This window comes from Tetrapisispora phaffii, chromosome 14 (genome assembly GCF_000236905.1).
Source record: "Tetrapisispora phaffii CBS 4417 chromosome 14, complete genome".
In the NCBI taxonomy this organism is placed as follows: domain Eukaryota; kingdom Fungi; phylum Ascomycota; class Saccharomycetes; order Saccharomycetales; family Saccharomycetaceae; genus Tetrapisispora; species Tetrapisispora phaffii.
This window is the reverse complement of record NC_016533.1, coordinates 125,858-141,149: the sequence shown is the minus strand read 5'-3', so window position 1 is coordinate 141,149 and position 15,292 is coordinate 125,858. Positions and strand designations below refer to the sequence as shown.

At 31.8% G+C, this 15,292-nt stretch overlaps 5 protein-coding genes across 5 annotated transcripts; 2 read left to right on the top strand and 3 right to left on the bottom strand.

Annotated features, from left to right (window-relative positions):
- Window positions 1-345: 345 nt before the first annotated feature.
- On the top strand, window positions 346-1,473 carry HGH1 (Hgh1p; the record flags this gene model as incomplete). The annotated part of the gene is made up of 1 exon (XM_003688230.1): window positions 346-1,473. One exon carries the CDS (start codon window positions 346-348, stop codon window positions 1,471-1,473), a length of 1,128 nt encoding a protein of 375 aa, XP_003688278.1.
- A 265-nt stretch (window positions 1,474-1,738) lies between these two features.
- On the bottom strand, window positions 1,739-4,042 carry TFG1 (transcription factor IIF subunit TFG1; the record flags this gene model as incomplete). The annotated part of the gene is made up of 1 exon (XM_003688229.1): window positions 1,739-4,042. The coding sequence occupies one exon, from the start codon at window positions 4,040-4,042 to the stop codon at window positions 1,739-1,741; it is 2,304 nt and encodes a 767-aa protein (XP_003688277.1).
- Window positions 4,043-5,384: 1,342 nt separating this feature from the next.
- Window positions 5,385-6,587, top strand: TYS1 (tyrosine--tRNA ligase TYS1; the record flags this gene model as incomplete). The annotated part of the gene is made up of 1 exon (XM_003688228.1): window positions 5,385-6,587. The coding sequence occupies one exon, from the start codon at window positions 5,385-5,387 to the stop codon at window positions 6,585-6,587; it is 1,203 nt and encodes a 400-aa protein (XP_003688276.1).
- A 171-nt stretch (window positions 6,588-6,758) lies between these two features.
- UBR2 (putative ubiquitin-protein ligase UBR2) lies at window positions 6,759-12,425 on the bottom strand (the record flags this gene model as incomplete). Its single annotated transcript, XM_003688227.1, has 1 exon — window positions 6,759-12,425. The coding sequence occupies one exon, from the start codon at window positions 12,423-12,425 to the stop codon at window positions 6,759-6,761; it is 5,667 nt and encodes a 1,888-aa protein (XP_003688275.1).
- Window positions 12,426-13,016: 591 nt separating this feature from the next.
- Window positions 13,017-13,322, bottom strand: TIM13 (protein translocase subunit TIM13; the record flags this gene model as incomplete). Its single annotated transcript, XM_003688226.1, has 1 exon — window positions 13,017-13,322. The coding sequence occupies one exon, from the start codon at window positions 13,320-13,322 to the stop codon at window positions 13,017-13,019; it is 306 nt and encodes a 101-aa protein (XP_003688274.1).
- Window positions 13,323-15,292: the final 1,970 nt, after the last annotated feature.

The following is a 15,292-nucleotide window of genomic DNA, read 5'->3' as shown; positions in this document are numbered from 1 at the left end:
TTTCTTTATCATAAATGGTCTTTCACTCTGGTGGTTCCATCTTTATTGTTACGGTAACTTGGGCGTCCTTCGAATTTCAGTATCTTTCTTTCTTCCGTCTCTGGAAAAAAATGTTTAATTACGAGAAGTTTTAAAGTCATCGCCATATCATCTCATCGTTAAAAACTTCATCAAATTTTGATATGCAAGTATAAATGAGAACTATTCTTAAAAAAAGATATATAGATATAATGATATTCCAGGAAATATTTTCTTCAGTATTCCAATATCTCATTTGTTTTCAAATATAATTAATTTTTGCTCACGAAATAGATAATCCATTCGCTAATATTTATTGAATCAACCATGCCTACTCAATTGGAAGAATTAGTATCTTTTCTGCACTCTCCACAACCTGCTGTCAGACAAATAGCTTTGGATAACCTGGTTGGTTTCAGTACTGGTACTAATGCTGCTATTTTTAAATATGACAACTATAGAGCTATTGAAGATTTAAAAGATTTATCCAAGGAAAAATCAAAACCTCTAGTTCAACAGTCAGTTACCATTCTAGCTAATTTATGTGACGATGTTGTCGCCAGAAGATTAATCATAAAGGATGAGAAGTATTTGAAGTACTTGTCGTTGAAAATTTGTGATTTGAATAACAGTAGTGCCGATATTATGTGCATATTACTAAGCAATCTAGCGAAGGAAGATGGTATCACAGCTGTTTTGAACTTTGTTACAGGTAAAGATGATGATGAACTTCCAACTTTGGATGCTTCAACTTTCAAAAGTCAATACGTCATGGACTGTCTAATAGACTGTTTTGTCAAGGGCTACGATAGAAAATTGAATAAATTCGCTACTTTTGACTATTTAGCTTATTTCTTTGCTGATATCTCAAGATTTAGAAAGGGTAGGGAATATTTCATTACCGCCCAAGAATATGATAATGTCGTTCCAATCTCCAAATTATTAGTTTTCACTGAAAAATATGATTCTAAAACTAGAAGAGAAGGTGTCGCTTCCACTATCAAAAATTCTTTGTTTGATTCAGAAAGTCATGAAAAAATTTTAAACGATGAGGATATCAATTTATTACCATATATTTTATTACCAATCACCAATGCCAAGGATTCTGAAATTGATGAAGAAGATATGTTTAATTTACCTGATGAATTGCAATTACTGCCAGAAGATAAAGTAAGAGATCCAGTCCCAGAAATTATCTGCGTTCACTTGGAAAGTATATTATTATTATGCACCACTTCTGCCGGTAGAGAATACATGAGAAGTAAATCTGTCTATCCATTAGTCAGAGAATTGCATAAAAATATTGATAATGAAGAAATCGATGAATTGTGTAACAGAATTGTCAACATGTTGATGAGAGGTGAACCAGCCCAAAATAGTAACATTGAAGAAATGCCAGTTAAGAATGCTGAAGATTCTGCCGATGCTATTCTTGAAACGGTAAAATGGATCTAGACGAAGATGAAGAGGATAGTGACGATGATGCTATTGTTGAAGTTGCATGATTTAAGAAGAAGAAGATAGAATGGAGTATCTAAAATAATTTAATAAGTTGCTATGTATACTTTTTATATATTAAATTTCTATTGATTTCTTAGTATTATTATTATCATATTCTAGTTTAAAGTACATATCGCTTAAAAAATTGATATCTAGTAATTTTAAATTATCTATTCTTATGGGCAACTAATGGCCATGCAACGAAATAAGATTGGTACTATTAATTTCCAGCTGGCTTATTTTTTAATTCCATATGTTCATTATCCACTTTTCTGCACAATTTTTTTACGATAGCAAACATCAACTTTTTGTTAGCAGAACCTGGATATTTCTTTCTAATAGATTTACCAAAGTCCTTGACATTTACCTTACCATCACCAATAGCATCCATTATATCTTGTTCAGTAATAATTGGTACATCACTTGAATCTTCTGTCTTGATTTTTTTAGCAGCTGGTAATTCAGATTCATCATTTTCAAGATTTCCATTACTGTCAACAGCATCTCTGTTTAATTCCATCTCTTCTCTCTTACGCTTTGAGACTTCAGGATTCCATTCACCTGGGGCAAAATTTTCTAATACTTTCTTGTTAGCTTTTAAGACAATGACACAATCTTTGATACTCTTGATTATAATTTGTGGTTCATTAGACTCCTTATTTGTCTTTCTACTCTTTTTAGGAGATGCTCTCTTTGAAATCTTACTTTCTTCACTATTTTCCTTCTTAACAGGTGATCCTTCATTACTTCCCTTTTCATTTTCCTTTTCTTTATCTTTTTCATTTTCCTTATCTTGTTTCTCTATGTCTGATTCGGACAAATAAGGATTAATCTCACCATCATCATCTGAGTACAATGCGGCCAGTTCTGTCTTTTGTAATGCTTTTTTCATTCTTTCACCTTCTTCATCCATTTTCTTTTCTGTAAACAAATCATCCTCTTTGTTTAATTCATCTGGGACTTCTTCGGTATCACGTAGGCCCATTGCATTGGCTTGTAACATTTCTTTTTTTATTCTTTTTTCAGATTCTTTATTCTCTTGCTCATTACCGTCAATAATTGGAGCTTCTTCATCATCAGCAAATTCTTCATCATAATCTAATTCAACTTCAGAATTGTCGTCGTGTTCACTTTCACTTCCTTCAATACTTCTACGTTGATCGGCAACTGCTTTCAGTCTTCTCTTTGTTCTATCGTATCTTGTTGTTGTTGTACCAATATTATCCAAATGCTTCATTAACCAACGTGGAACTTCACCACTTTTTTTATCCATTCTCTTCTCAGCTTCTTCAATTGTTAAAGTAGCATATTTATTTCTTGCAGTAAATTTGTAAACTTTATCAGCTGGGATCATGGTAAAACTACCATCATCTTCAACACTTAATAAAACATATGAATCAGAGTTACCAGCCTCATAAGAACCTACCCATGTATTGTAACCGTCGAAATCTTCCATGACCCAAGGGTAAAATTCTTCAAATCTTAACTTCTTAGCATTTTCGTCTAAAACCTTAATTTGTCTTGTTTTTCTTCTCAAATTACCTCTCTTGGCACGGCCACCACCATCTGGGGCAATATCAGCTAATGGATCGACGGTACCTTCTTCGAATTGATCTTTTTCTTGTACTCTCTCTTCACCGTCATATCTCACCATTCCTACTTTCGTTGGATCTTCTGCAATACCAGCTTCTTCCAATTTAGTAATCATCTTGGTAGTACTGCCGTTAATGTCTACTGAAGTTGGTGTCGAATCTTGTACTTTGCCTTGAGCGTCATTTTGAAGATTGTTCAATTCAGTTGTTGGTTCTTGTTTAACATCTGAATTTTCAATCAATGGTTTTACATCATCTGCCAAATTAGTGGTTGTCTGTGGTTCAGTTTTAATAGTTGAATCTGCTACAGGAGTAGATGCATCATAAGTCTTCGTATTGTTACTTTTGTTTGCAACAGAATCTTGAACTCCACTACCGTGTTTATTTTTAGTTGAATATGACTTTGCATTAAAGTTTTGGTTTGCATTGGTATTGCCACCGGCTTGCTGTGTCTTTTTGTATTCCATGATTTCTTTTTGTCTTTGAACAATTTCTGCTCTTGTCAATTGAAATTGTAAATTCCTTGTATCTTTTCTATGCAATCTAATTGGCAAATGAAAATCATTTAATGGTTTAATCACTTTTTTACTTTGAAACTTCAATAAATGGGTTCTCATATTTTCTAAATTTTCTTTTGAAATTGCTCTTAATGGAAATTCGTTGTATACTTCGTTGTCTTCACCTTTAACTTTGATATTTATTTTATTGGTTCTATTCTCGACACCTTTTAATAAGTCATGGTCTCTCTTTTCTTGTAAGTCTGGGTCTTCTTTCTTAACAATGCTTCCATTACTAACATCTTTATTCGATAGCTTTGCTCTTAAAAAGTTTCTTCTGTTTCTATCATGTTTGATAAATGGAGAAGCATTAGTAGAACCAGTGGATCCAGTTCCACCGTTTCTTCCTGTTGGGGTACCTCTACTAGAAGACATTGGTGAGAATACTTAAGAGTAATATTTTTGTTTTGTTTGTTTTCTTATTAAGTTCCGATTAAAGATATTACTCTGTAGAAAAGTCACTAGTTTTGATATACTTTCTAGCTCAACCTATTCAGCAACTGACACAGTTCTTTCCAATTTTTATAGTTGAAACTAATGAAATTATTTGTTTAAAAATGACAACAACTTTTAATCCTTCCTTATCCTTCTTCTCATTCTTTTCTTTCATGTTTTCTTGCTTTAAACTATATTCTAAAACAAATCACTATAATTATTAAACCACACAAACTAGAAAACTGCCTGGGGCTCGTTGCATGTGATCAATAATTTTTTCGTACACGTGATATGTATTTTCTCAAAATGTACCACGTGACCTCACACCTCGGGTAATAGGGCGCTACCTTCTTCTCTTTTTTTTTTGGCTTCACAGGAAAAACATGTAAGCTTCAGACCTCAGCGGCTAAAAAAGCTCTGAATATTATTTAGTTGCTCCTTGGAATTAAACATAATAACCAATTTTTTCCTTTACGACCACATACCAATAAACACAGCGAACACCCCACCATCGTCCAGTTTCATTTATTTTAAAAATGCCAGTAGTATCTCCTAGAGTTTCTCATCTTGTAGATGCCAAAATCGATAGCAAATTTACATCGTTTTTTATGCGACTAACCACGAAATAAAAAACTTGCCAAATCGCATCCAAATAACTGCCACTGCACAATAATGAACACCACCTTTGATGTGCTGGTTTGCCTAAAAAAAGGTCATCCAATCAATGAAACAGAAAATCTGTGAAGCTGGATATCTCACTTCTCACTTCTTCCTTAAATAGGAAGAACAGGAACTGTTGTTTTGTTCTTTTAGAACATGAAACTTCCTGTCTTTTTTTATAAACTTTACAGAATTGCCACAAAATCAAAAATCAAAAAAAAACATTAGCCGCCCATCTTTTGTGTCCGGGTATCCCAGCATAACGGCGCTAGCATGCCTTGAATTTCAAAACGTTTCTTTTTTCTTAACATTTGTGAAAAAAAAGAAAGCAAAAAACTGAAAAACTGAAAAAAAAATAATGGTTGTTCGAACAGTAATGAAGTTGAAGCCATCACTTGTAAATTGGTCATCGACAATACTTTTCAATAGTGTTCGATTACGAACTAATTGTCATGCTTATGACTTGGAAGGCTTGTCGTTACTTTCCCTTGCCTTTTAAATTATTTTCTTTTTTAAATAAATAGTTGTTGAATATATAAAAAAAAATTTAATATACTTCAATTGAACTTTTTGTTTCATTGAGATTCAGTAGAAAAGACTATAAAACAAGAACCTGACCAAGATGACTGAAACACATGTGGACCCTCAAGTTGCATACGAATTGATCACCAAGAACTTACAAGAAGTTTTAAATGCCCCAATTATTAAGAACATTTTAGAGGTTGAGAAGAGACCAATCAAGTTATACTGGGGTACTGCTCCAACTGGTAAGCCACATTGTGGTTACTTTGTTCCAATGACTAAGCTAGCTCATTTCTTGAAGGCTGGTTGTGAAGTCACAGTTTTAGTTGCTGATCTACATGCTTATTTAGATAACATGAAGGCTACTTTGGATACTGTCACTTACAGAGCTAAATACTACGAATGTACTGTTAAGGCAATTTTAAAATCTATCAATGTTCCGATTGAGAAATTAAAATTTGTTGTTGGTTCTTCTTACCAAACCTCTAGTGAATATACTATGGATTTGTTTAAATTATCCAATGTTGTCTCACAAAATGATGCTAAGAGAGCTGGTGCCGACGTTGTTAAACAAGTTGCTAATCCTTTATTGAGTGGTTTGATCTATCCATTGATGCAAGCTTTGGATGAACAATATTTAGATGTTGATGTCCAATTTGGTGGTGTTGATCAAAGAAAAATCTTCGTCTTAGCTGAAGAATTTTTACCCAACATTGGTTACAAAAAGAGGGCACATTTAATGAATCCAATGGTTCCAGGTTTAGGTCAAGGTGGTAAAATGAGTGCTTCGGATCCAAATTCAAAAATTGATTTATTGGAAGAATCAAAAATTGTCAAGAAGAAGATTAACAGTGCATTCTGTTCTCCTGGTAACGTTGAAGAGAATGGTTTGTTATCCTTTGTTGAGTTTGTTTTACAGCCAATTCAAGAATTAAAAGCTGATACAGTTGGTCATTTTGAATTCTTTATTGATAGACCGGAAAAATTTGGTGGTCCAATAAATTACACATCTTTTGAACAATTAAAGGAAGATTTCAGAACTGAAAAATTATCTCCACCTGATCTAAAGATTGGTGTTGCTGATGCCATTAATGGTTTATTAGAACCAATTAGAAAAGAATATGAACAAAACAAAGAATATCAAGAAGCTGAACTTAAGGGTTATCCAACTCCTGTAGTAGAAAAGACCAAGAAAGCTAAGAAACCAAAGAACAAGGGTTCCAAATACCCTGGTGCTGCTAAGGCTGATGAGACAAAAGACGTTCAAAAAACTGCTGAACAACTAGAAAAAGCTGCTTTATAATGTTAAAAAGAGATATGCAATTAAAATAACAAATCTTATATATGTATAAACTATTGAAAATAATAGAAAATTACTTTATAACCTAGGAATACTAAATTTTTCACTTTTATTAAACAAGTATCTTATAAAAAACAGTCTTGAGCTTGGAAATTAATATTTTAGCGTTTCCATTTACATCGATTCCCAACCCCCGATATCTGAATTACCTGAGCTGAACCTAAATATAATGTGCGGGATTGTATTGCCTAAAATAACTTCATTCAGTAAATATAGATATCTATTTTTATCAAAATACACTAGTGTATCATTTTTTACATCCTTATTTGGTTCGCCATGTTCATTCAAATATGGAGCAGGTAAAAATGACCCTCTTAAACCATAGGAAATGTATATTGTATTACTTTTGATTAAAATAAATGCACCGTATACTGAATTTATTTTACATTCATTTTTGAGATGGTTGGTGCATTCTCCAATCTGGTATTCATGTAATGATGATAATTTTTGTATAATGACCTTAGTGCCACAAAATAAACAAAATCCAAGTTCTTCATTAAGAGCATGATGTAATAACTCTTCCTCTTCATTAGTCGGATAATCTGATAAGCAATATGGCAAAGTAATTAAATTTGGAGGAATGAATGAAGTAAAAATATTTATTTTTTTAGAACTGTTCATTTTTGTGATTAAGTTATAATTGTCACCTTTATCAATATTGTTCACTTTTTCTCCATGATTTTCTATTTTGAGTATATTATTACCCAATAAATATTCTTGAGATAAATCAATAAAATCTGCCATGTCATGAAAGCAATAACGAGACAAAAAAGTTTCTAGTTTATTCAGCTTGAATTGAGACAGTAAAATATCTATTTCTCTAGCTTTATAATCTCCACAATCTATAACACCTTTGTAATCAATGTTCCAGGTTGAAAAAAATGCCATAAATATAATGGCTAATCTCCTCAAGAATAAAGCCAATGAATTAATTATAATGTGATGTATATGAAAGTTAATTTTATCAAACTTAGTCAATTCTTGTGATAATACACTTGGATGACATAAAGTAACATATTCCTTGAATATTTTTATAGTTATATCAACTTCCTTCATATAGTTACTTCCCGTATCATAAGCACTATTTATTGGAATAAATGATAAATTTGTTAAATCTTCTATTATTACGTTAGAGAGTAAAATTTCTCTAGTAAGTGTTAGAAATTCTTTGTGTAATTGTCTTTTAAGCAACTCTTTTATTTGATTAGAGTGATCACTATTGTAAAGCCTAACTGTACCTGAGCAAAGTTTAGCACCATAAATTAACAAATCGTCATCAATGTTTCTTTTTGAGAAATCTTTCCTATCATGAATGGTAAAATTTTCTGAAATACTATATTGATTTCCTTTTAAGATAGCCAGTTTCAAATCTGCAAGTAAATGTAATGCTAATAATTTCTGGTCATTAATAATACCTCGTAAGTTGTAATTCTGATTATTGAATACCTTATGTCTAATTGTCAATTCTAAATTTGATGTGTTATTAACAATTAGAGTATCGATCATGTCAGTAAGTGAAAGTTCTCCTGATGAATAATTACAAAGATCAAGCAATAAGTGTGCAGATTTAATACTTGTAAAAATTAATCCTGATGATAAGTTAGGTAAATTTTTGATGAGACCATTGAATTTACCCTCTAAAAACTCTTCATGATTTCTATTATTTGAAGACCATGTCATTGGAATAAAAGAATTACAGAGACTGTTGCACAATGGACAGTTCAATAAGCCAAACCCAAAAGAAGACGGAATGTTTCTGGTAGTTTGGTTGTGTGATGAGCAGATTATTTTCATGTGATTTCCTAAACATGTTACATGAGATGCATGACTACAAGTTCTCAAAACCGCACCAAGTTGAGCGATTGAAATTGAAGGCAGTCCTACCTTGTTATGCGAACCGTTGGTTTTATCCTGTTTCCCTGCAGTGAATAATTCATTTACACCCTGTTTATTCGCAAAATTTATTCCAATATTATGAATATTTTCCTCTTGATAACATAAATATACTAAAATATCTTCTTCTTTATCCATTTTACAGAATACACAAGTATCATCCGGATACTCCCATCTATAGCCGCTAGAATCTTCAATTAATGTGTTTTTACTTTCTGTTTTACTTGATTCTACAGATTCGTTATTCTCGATAAATTTTTTTTGTTGCTTAGCTAGCCTTTTAAGTAACTTTTTTTGTCTTAGTTTAGCCCTTTCTTTTTTCTTTGCTTTTTCTGACATTGTAGCTACGTTACCTTTATCAAGTTTCCATAAAATTTCTTCCTTAAATGACGGTGTTTGTTCTTGTAAGTATCCATATATATTAATGTGTGGAGCAGCTTTCGAAATATATCTAAAAATTTCTCTAATTTCACCTTGACTGTTGGAAAAGAACTCCTGAGAAAGAAAATAATACAGATTTGATCCAATACTGTGATAATGACATGATTCGGGATTAACTATGGCGTACTCCCTCCAGAATATTCTCATGAACGCTTCGATATTATTTACAACACACACATGTATCAAGTGAATAATTACCTGTAGTAGATGCTCATGTTTGTTCTTAATAATGTAATCTAATGTGTTTTTTAAGAACATTCCAAATACATTAGTGCTAGTAATAGCATATAAATTCGAGAACTGTGAACCTTTTAATAAATGGCTAACATTTTTAGCTGCGATAAAGGTAGATTTATAATCATTGTTCCCATCATTACTAGTGTTTAAGCTTTTTAATTTTTCAGCTTCGTACCTCTTTCCTTGAGCTAAACCGATGTAATAAGGATCTACATCAGCAATATATTCTTCTTTTAATGTAAAGATCCCCTCATCGTGTAACCCCGAAGGTGGAGAATAGGTTGTAAATTCTTTCAAATATAAATCAAATGATGGATGTTTGGTTATATAATCAGCAATTGAATTTAGAATGTCGTTGTAGGTGCAAGGTTGAAAACATACAGCATGTATAATCTCGTTTTTCATTGTCTTGTCAAACCCATCCATGGAGGATGACATGATTAATGCCCTTACATCAGTCAATAATTGTATTAATAACAATGTAGATTGATAGACTATTTGTACTGTCGTCTCATATTCAGGATAATCTCCTATTGGAATTCCATTCGACCAATTTTTCAAACCCCATCTCATTAAGTATGTTACCATAAAATCAGATGCATCTGCGTAACACATACTGAATTGTATATTGAATAAGTCAGAGAAATAAGTAAATTCCCTTAAGTTATTTTTGGTATATATTTTCATCTGGTGTAAAATTGGAGCACCGTTTCTTACCCAAAAACCAACATTAATTTGACCAACCAATACCATTGTACAGAGTGCTGATTCTGAAATATAAAGACATTTTTGTTTATCAGCAAAAAGTTCGCCAAGATTAATAGATTCTTTGATGTGTGGTTCTAATTCGGTGTATCTACCACATATGCTCCATTGAATGATAAATTTAAATAAATATGACATAGGGTTTAGAAAATGTTGAGTATCAACACCAACTTTGAAGTTTATTACATCAGAATAATGACCGCAGATATTTTCCTTAATTAATATAGATGACAATTTTTCCATAATATTGCCATTACTATAGGTTACTGGCGATGGTGATAAAATCATTTTTCTTGAATCATACAGGTTTTTCAGCTCCATATCCATAACTAAAGTTGTGAAGTTCTTTATCAGTTTTTGTCTCACTTCAATATCAGTTATAGATGTGAAAGATCTTATAAAGTTTTCAGCTAACATAGAAATAGCCAAATATATAAAATAAAATGACGAATAGTCAAAATTTTCATATTGAACATGTTGAGAAGTTTCTCTTTTAAGCGGTAAAATATTATTAAATTGTGAAATGCAGTCAAATATAGTTTTGACGCTAGTCTCATCTTCGAGGAGTTCTCTTCCAATTGTATTTATTTGTAATAAAATACATAAATCCTTAAAAAAATAGATGATCTTATTATTTTTCAAGGAATCTTTTGGTAGTCTTATTTCTTTTGGTAAAACTACAGGTAAATTCTCTAATAAATCCTCTGGATTAAAATCCATAATCATGTAAATGTACCTTAAAGTACGATTTATGAACCCTGATCTTAATATCATGTTTGCCATCTCTGGGTCTTGATAAGTATATTGGGAAAGTAAAGTCATTAAATTTAATGTAAATCCTGTGGAATCTGCTGAGACTAAGTGATAAGTAAGTGTCAAGTATATATCAATATATTGAGCGCATAAGCAAGTTCTAATGTGATCTATTGTGGAAAGGGCAAAGGAAATATTTTTTAGAAGGTGACTTCTCTCTACTTTTGAAAATAATCGCGTGCAGTTCGTTAGTAGGTGTTGAAATCTAGATCCATGTAAAACTTTTCGTCCAATTGCACCAGCAATTGATTGCGAATTAGCTAATCTCATATCATATATCCACATGATATTTGTTACTTCTAGATCATTCTCAAATTTGAAATTCCAATTTGCAAAATGAGAATTCTTATCAGAATTTGAAACTAGAAATCCTCCTAATAATTTTATTCCAGAGGTATCCAAAGTTAAGTTTGATATATCATCATTAATTGATAAACTATATTGATTAAAAGCTCCGATTAATGATAACCTGTATGCATTGATGAGATCATGATCTGTTTTTCGACTTTTGAGTAAATTATACAAATAATGGTTTAGATCTTCCATTAAGTCAAGTTTAAAAATGTCAACTGACTTTTTCAAATCTAAGTTTAAATTTTGACTTCTGAAGTTATCTTGTAATTCGAGTAATTTATTTAGATCATCTGAAACTAATAGTGTTACTGATTTTTTACCAATCCCTAGTTCATTTGCAATACTTATTGCATATTTGATCGGCTTCCTCAATAGAGAAGAAAGTTTTCTAGCTAAGTCTGCATATGTCATGTTACATGATTCTTGATCAAGTTGTAAAGACCATAATTCCCTTTTGGAATTATTCTGATTCGCTCTCTTCGTTGATTCGGTATCAGTAACTGTATTTTCACAATCTATTCCTTTTATATAATCTTCGACATTGTATCGTACTTTTGTATTATAATTAGCTTTTTCTCTGCTATTCTCTTTATTGTCACGGTTAGCGGGAGACTTAGAGTTAATTTTTTCTTTACCCTTAGAATATGTGTCATTATTTAACGAATTTTTATGATCTATTGTTACGTTAATCATAAAATCCAAAATTTCATTAAATACTGCAACCAAATATTTATTGTATTGTGCTTTATCTTTTGTCGTCTTTTGTGTATTGTTCATTTTGTTTTTACAATAATATGCATATTCTGGTTTCTTGAAGACTCTATAATTACCACAATGACAAATTTTACCTTCTGGTCTTGTCACCACTCTTTTTGTAAATCTATGACCTACATGCAAAGATTCATCAAAGCAAGCTTCACAAATCTCATAAATGGGATTCAACGTACATGTTAAACAGTAATATACAACTTTATTTGGGTAATTAAAATTCATACAGCATGTTCCAATGTGATAATTCTCCGTGGGTGTCTCTGTTGTCGTCTTCCAATCATTTTTGGTTAAAACTGATGAGTATTTACCATTGATCCAATTTTTTGATCCTAACAACTTTGAATAATAATCCCAGTCAATATCTCTTCCATTCTGTTTAGAGTCCAAACATTCAGATAAAACTTTCCAGACTAGATAACTTACAGGTTCATTGTATTCACAATTTAGAGTGGTTGGAAGTGATATCAAAAACTTTCTTAAGTTCAAAAGAGATTGAGTTTCCTCCATTTCTGTACGAATTATTAGTGAACCACTTGCAAAAACAATTATTCCTCCTTGTTTAGAAGGTGTAAAGAAGGTAATCCAACCTCTGTATTACAATTATTTCTATAGAACCTTGTATATTCTATCGTAACCTTCCAAGCAACTCACACGGTATTGACCTGAAATATCTTGTTAACCTCTTTGAATAAACAATAATCCTAGATAGAATGTAATTAGTACCTTAAACTCACCTTAAGGCAATAGCGTAATAGTATCAGATATATTAATAAATCAGTTTAATATGATTTAAAAGATAATAGTACTTATTTAATTTAACATCTGTTATATACAAAAATGATATTAAGCCTTAAAAATAAAAGTGTGTATGGTAGCGCCTTGACGGTTTTACCATTCAAAAGGACAATGTATAACGAGATGCATCTATTTGCCTTGGTATTTAAGGTGTTGTTATGAATACAATGTCTAATACAGTATTATTAATCGTTTTATATTTAGCTAATTAAGTATTTACAGGCTCCAGAAAGTTATGTAGAGGCATAAAACGAAACTAATTTTGTGAACTGAGCAGAGGGCAATGAAAGTCCCGTGGTTTAATTAAATCTCTCCTGAAGTAGAGGCTTGTTGGATTCTAGCTATGTAAGCTTTTGAAACGGTATTCCAACTTTTCATGTACTTTGCCAAACATTGGTCGACACAGTTCTCATTTCCACTATTATACGGACTTGTAAGACACTTCTCAAAACAGTTTTCTGTAGTCTTATTAACTAATTCTGTAGCATTTGCGATGGCAAGTTCTTGAGATATTTGCTCTTTGAGCTTCTGTGAAACGCCACCAGTTGTATTAGGGATAGTCTTTCTATCAGATGTAGAACCACCGCCAAAGATAGATGAGATAGCCATTGATATATACTTCGCTTATTCTTTTGAATATCTTTCTATGGAATTGATCACCAAGTACCAAGGATATGTGTTACAAAGGGTAAACTACACACACAATTATAAGCCCCCACATCATCTTAGTTAGAATACTAACTAACCTTTATTTATTAAATAGAAGAGCAGCTTGTTAACGGTTTAACAGCTCAATAGTACAAGAGAGAGCAAGAGGACCTTCTACATTGGAACTCGATGATATTATCACAGTTCGTACTCGGTGATGTATGGACCACAATCGGCACCAGGCGTCACAAATTCCAGATGACAGTTATTTTGAACATGACATGCTTCGATTCAGACGCTACTGATAAACAGATAATAGCGTCGTATACCAGAATGTCTGCTTTTATCTTTTTAAAGTTGGGACGAAATTTGTCAGGAATCTTAGATTTACAACAGAAGTTATGGTATCTATGATACCTTAGTTGTAAAGACAAATTGCAAGTAGTAGAGTTAGACGAGGTTCGAGATTAATAAACGTTTGTTCAGTTAATTCGGTCTATAATCGTTTAACTCGTACAATCTACTTGTCATTTAACCCGTTTGTTTGACATGTCGTTTGATAAATGAATTCAAATAAATCGAGATATAAAAGGAACAGAATCTGACAATACTCAAGTCTCAAATGCAACAGTGTATAATAGTATTCCATGTGGAGAAACAAGCTAATGTTGGTTAGTACCAACAGCTAAGTTAGTGCCGTTAGTCACGTTAGTTGCTTCAGAGTAGTCCATCTTCTTACTAGTTAAATAATCGATTGGTCCTTTTATTAATATATTTAGTACAAATCTATATAGAGTTAGATGTCCTCTTAATATATAAATTATCTCATGCTTGAGTGAACACATTACGTGTTCAGTCATTCTCCTGAGATCTTTAGTGCTGTATTGTACATCTGTGTATATCACGTAGCCATTTACATTGTAGTGAGAAATTTGCACCTACCACTTGGAAGATTGTTCTAGACCTTCTTTCCATTAGTAAGTGATCAATTAGTTCTGGACTTAAAGTGTCATAAGCACTTAGTTCTGTCACATACATTACAATAATTCTGACAAAATCTGCTCAATAGATGAATTCATTGTTTTAATATATTAAAATGTGGTTAAATTATATACTATATAATCTAACAACTATTAATATATTAAGTAATGAATTCATCTATTGAGCAGGTTCATTTATAATTTTCTTAATTACTAAAAAGTTGCACCAACATCTGCATGAATAGTAAAATTTTATTTCTACATAACACGAAATATTTTTAATATTTATGTCATATATAAATGCAACACTAAATGAAGCTATCGATGAATTTCTAGAAATTCCTTAATAGAATTGTAATGCAATGCTTGATGAACTTTACTGAAACCATGACCTATAACATAACTCAATCTGTTGCGAATGCAAAATTCTTGGATATATCTATCATTCAGCACTAAATAATAGCACGCTTTTAGCACACATTTTTAATCAAAAGAATAGGAGTAAAATAAAAAAGGCATGCGAATACTTTGATAATCAATAACTCATAGGAACCTATTTCACTCGGGGTTCAGAGAACACCACGCAAACCAAACCGCTTTTACAGTCTTTATAAACTTAGCATAACACTCTATGAATGAAGGATCCACTACTGAATACTCATCAGTGCCTCCGCTCTCTAGTCACGGTTATATTGAATGGTCTTAAATCATTTTAGATCTTGTATTTGTAACATGAATCTTCCCAACTGATGAGCTGTAAACAAAATCTGATCTCTCACGTGACTTAAATATTGAAATTTGATAAAAATTGCGATGAGATGAATATTGAATACTATCTACTGACTATAAAATAATAATATTATTCCTATTTTATAGCTTATTCTATCCGATTGTTTTCGAATTAAAGCAATTGGCTAAGTAGCTCTAACACATTCGTACGGCATTGAACGC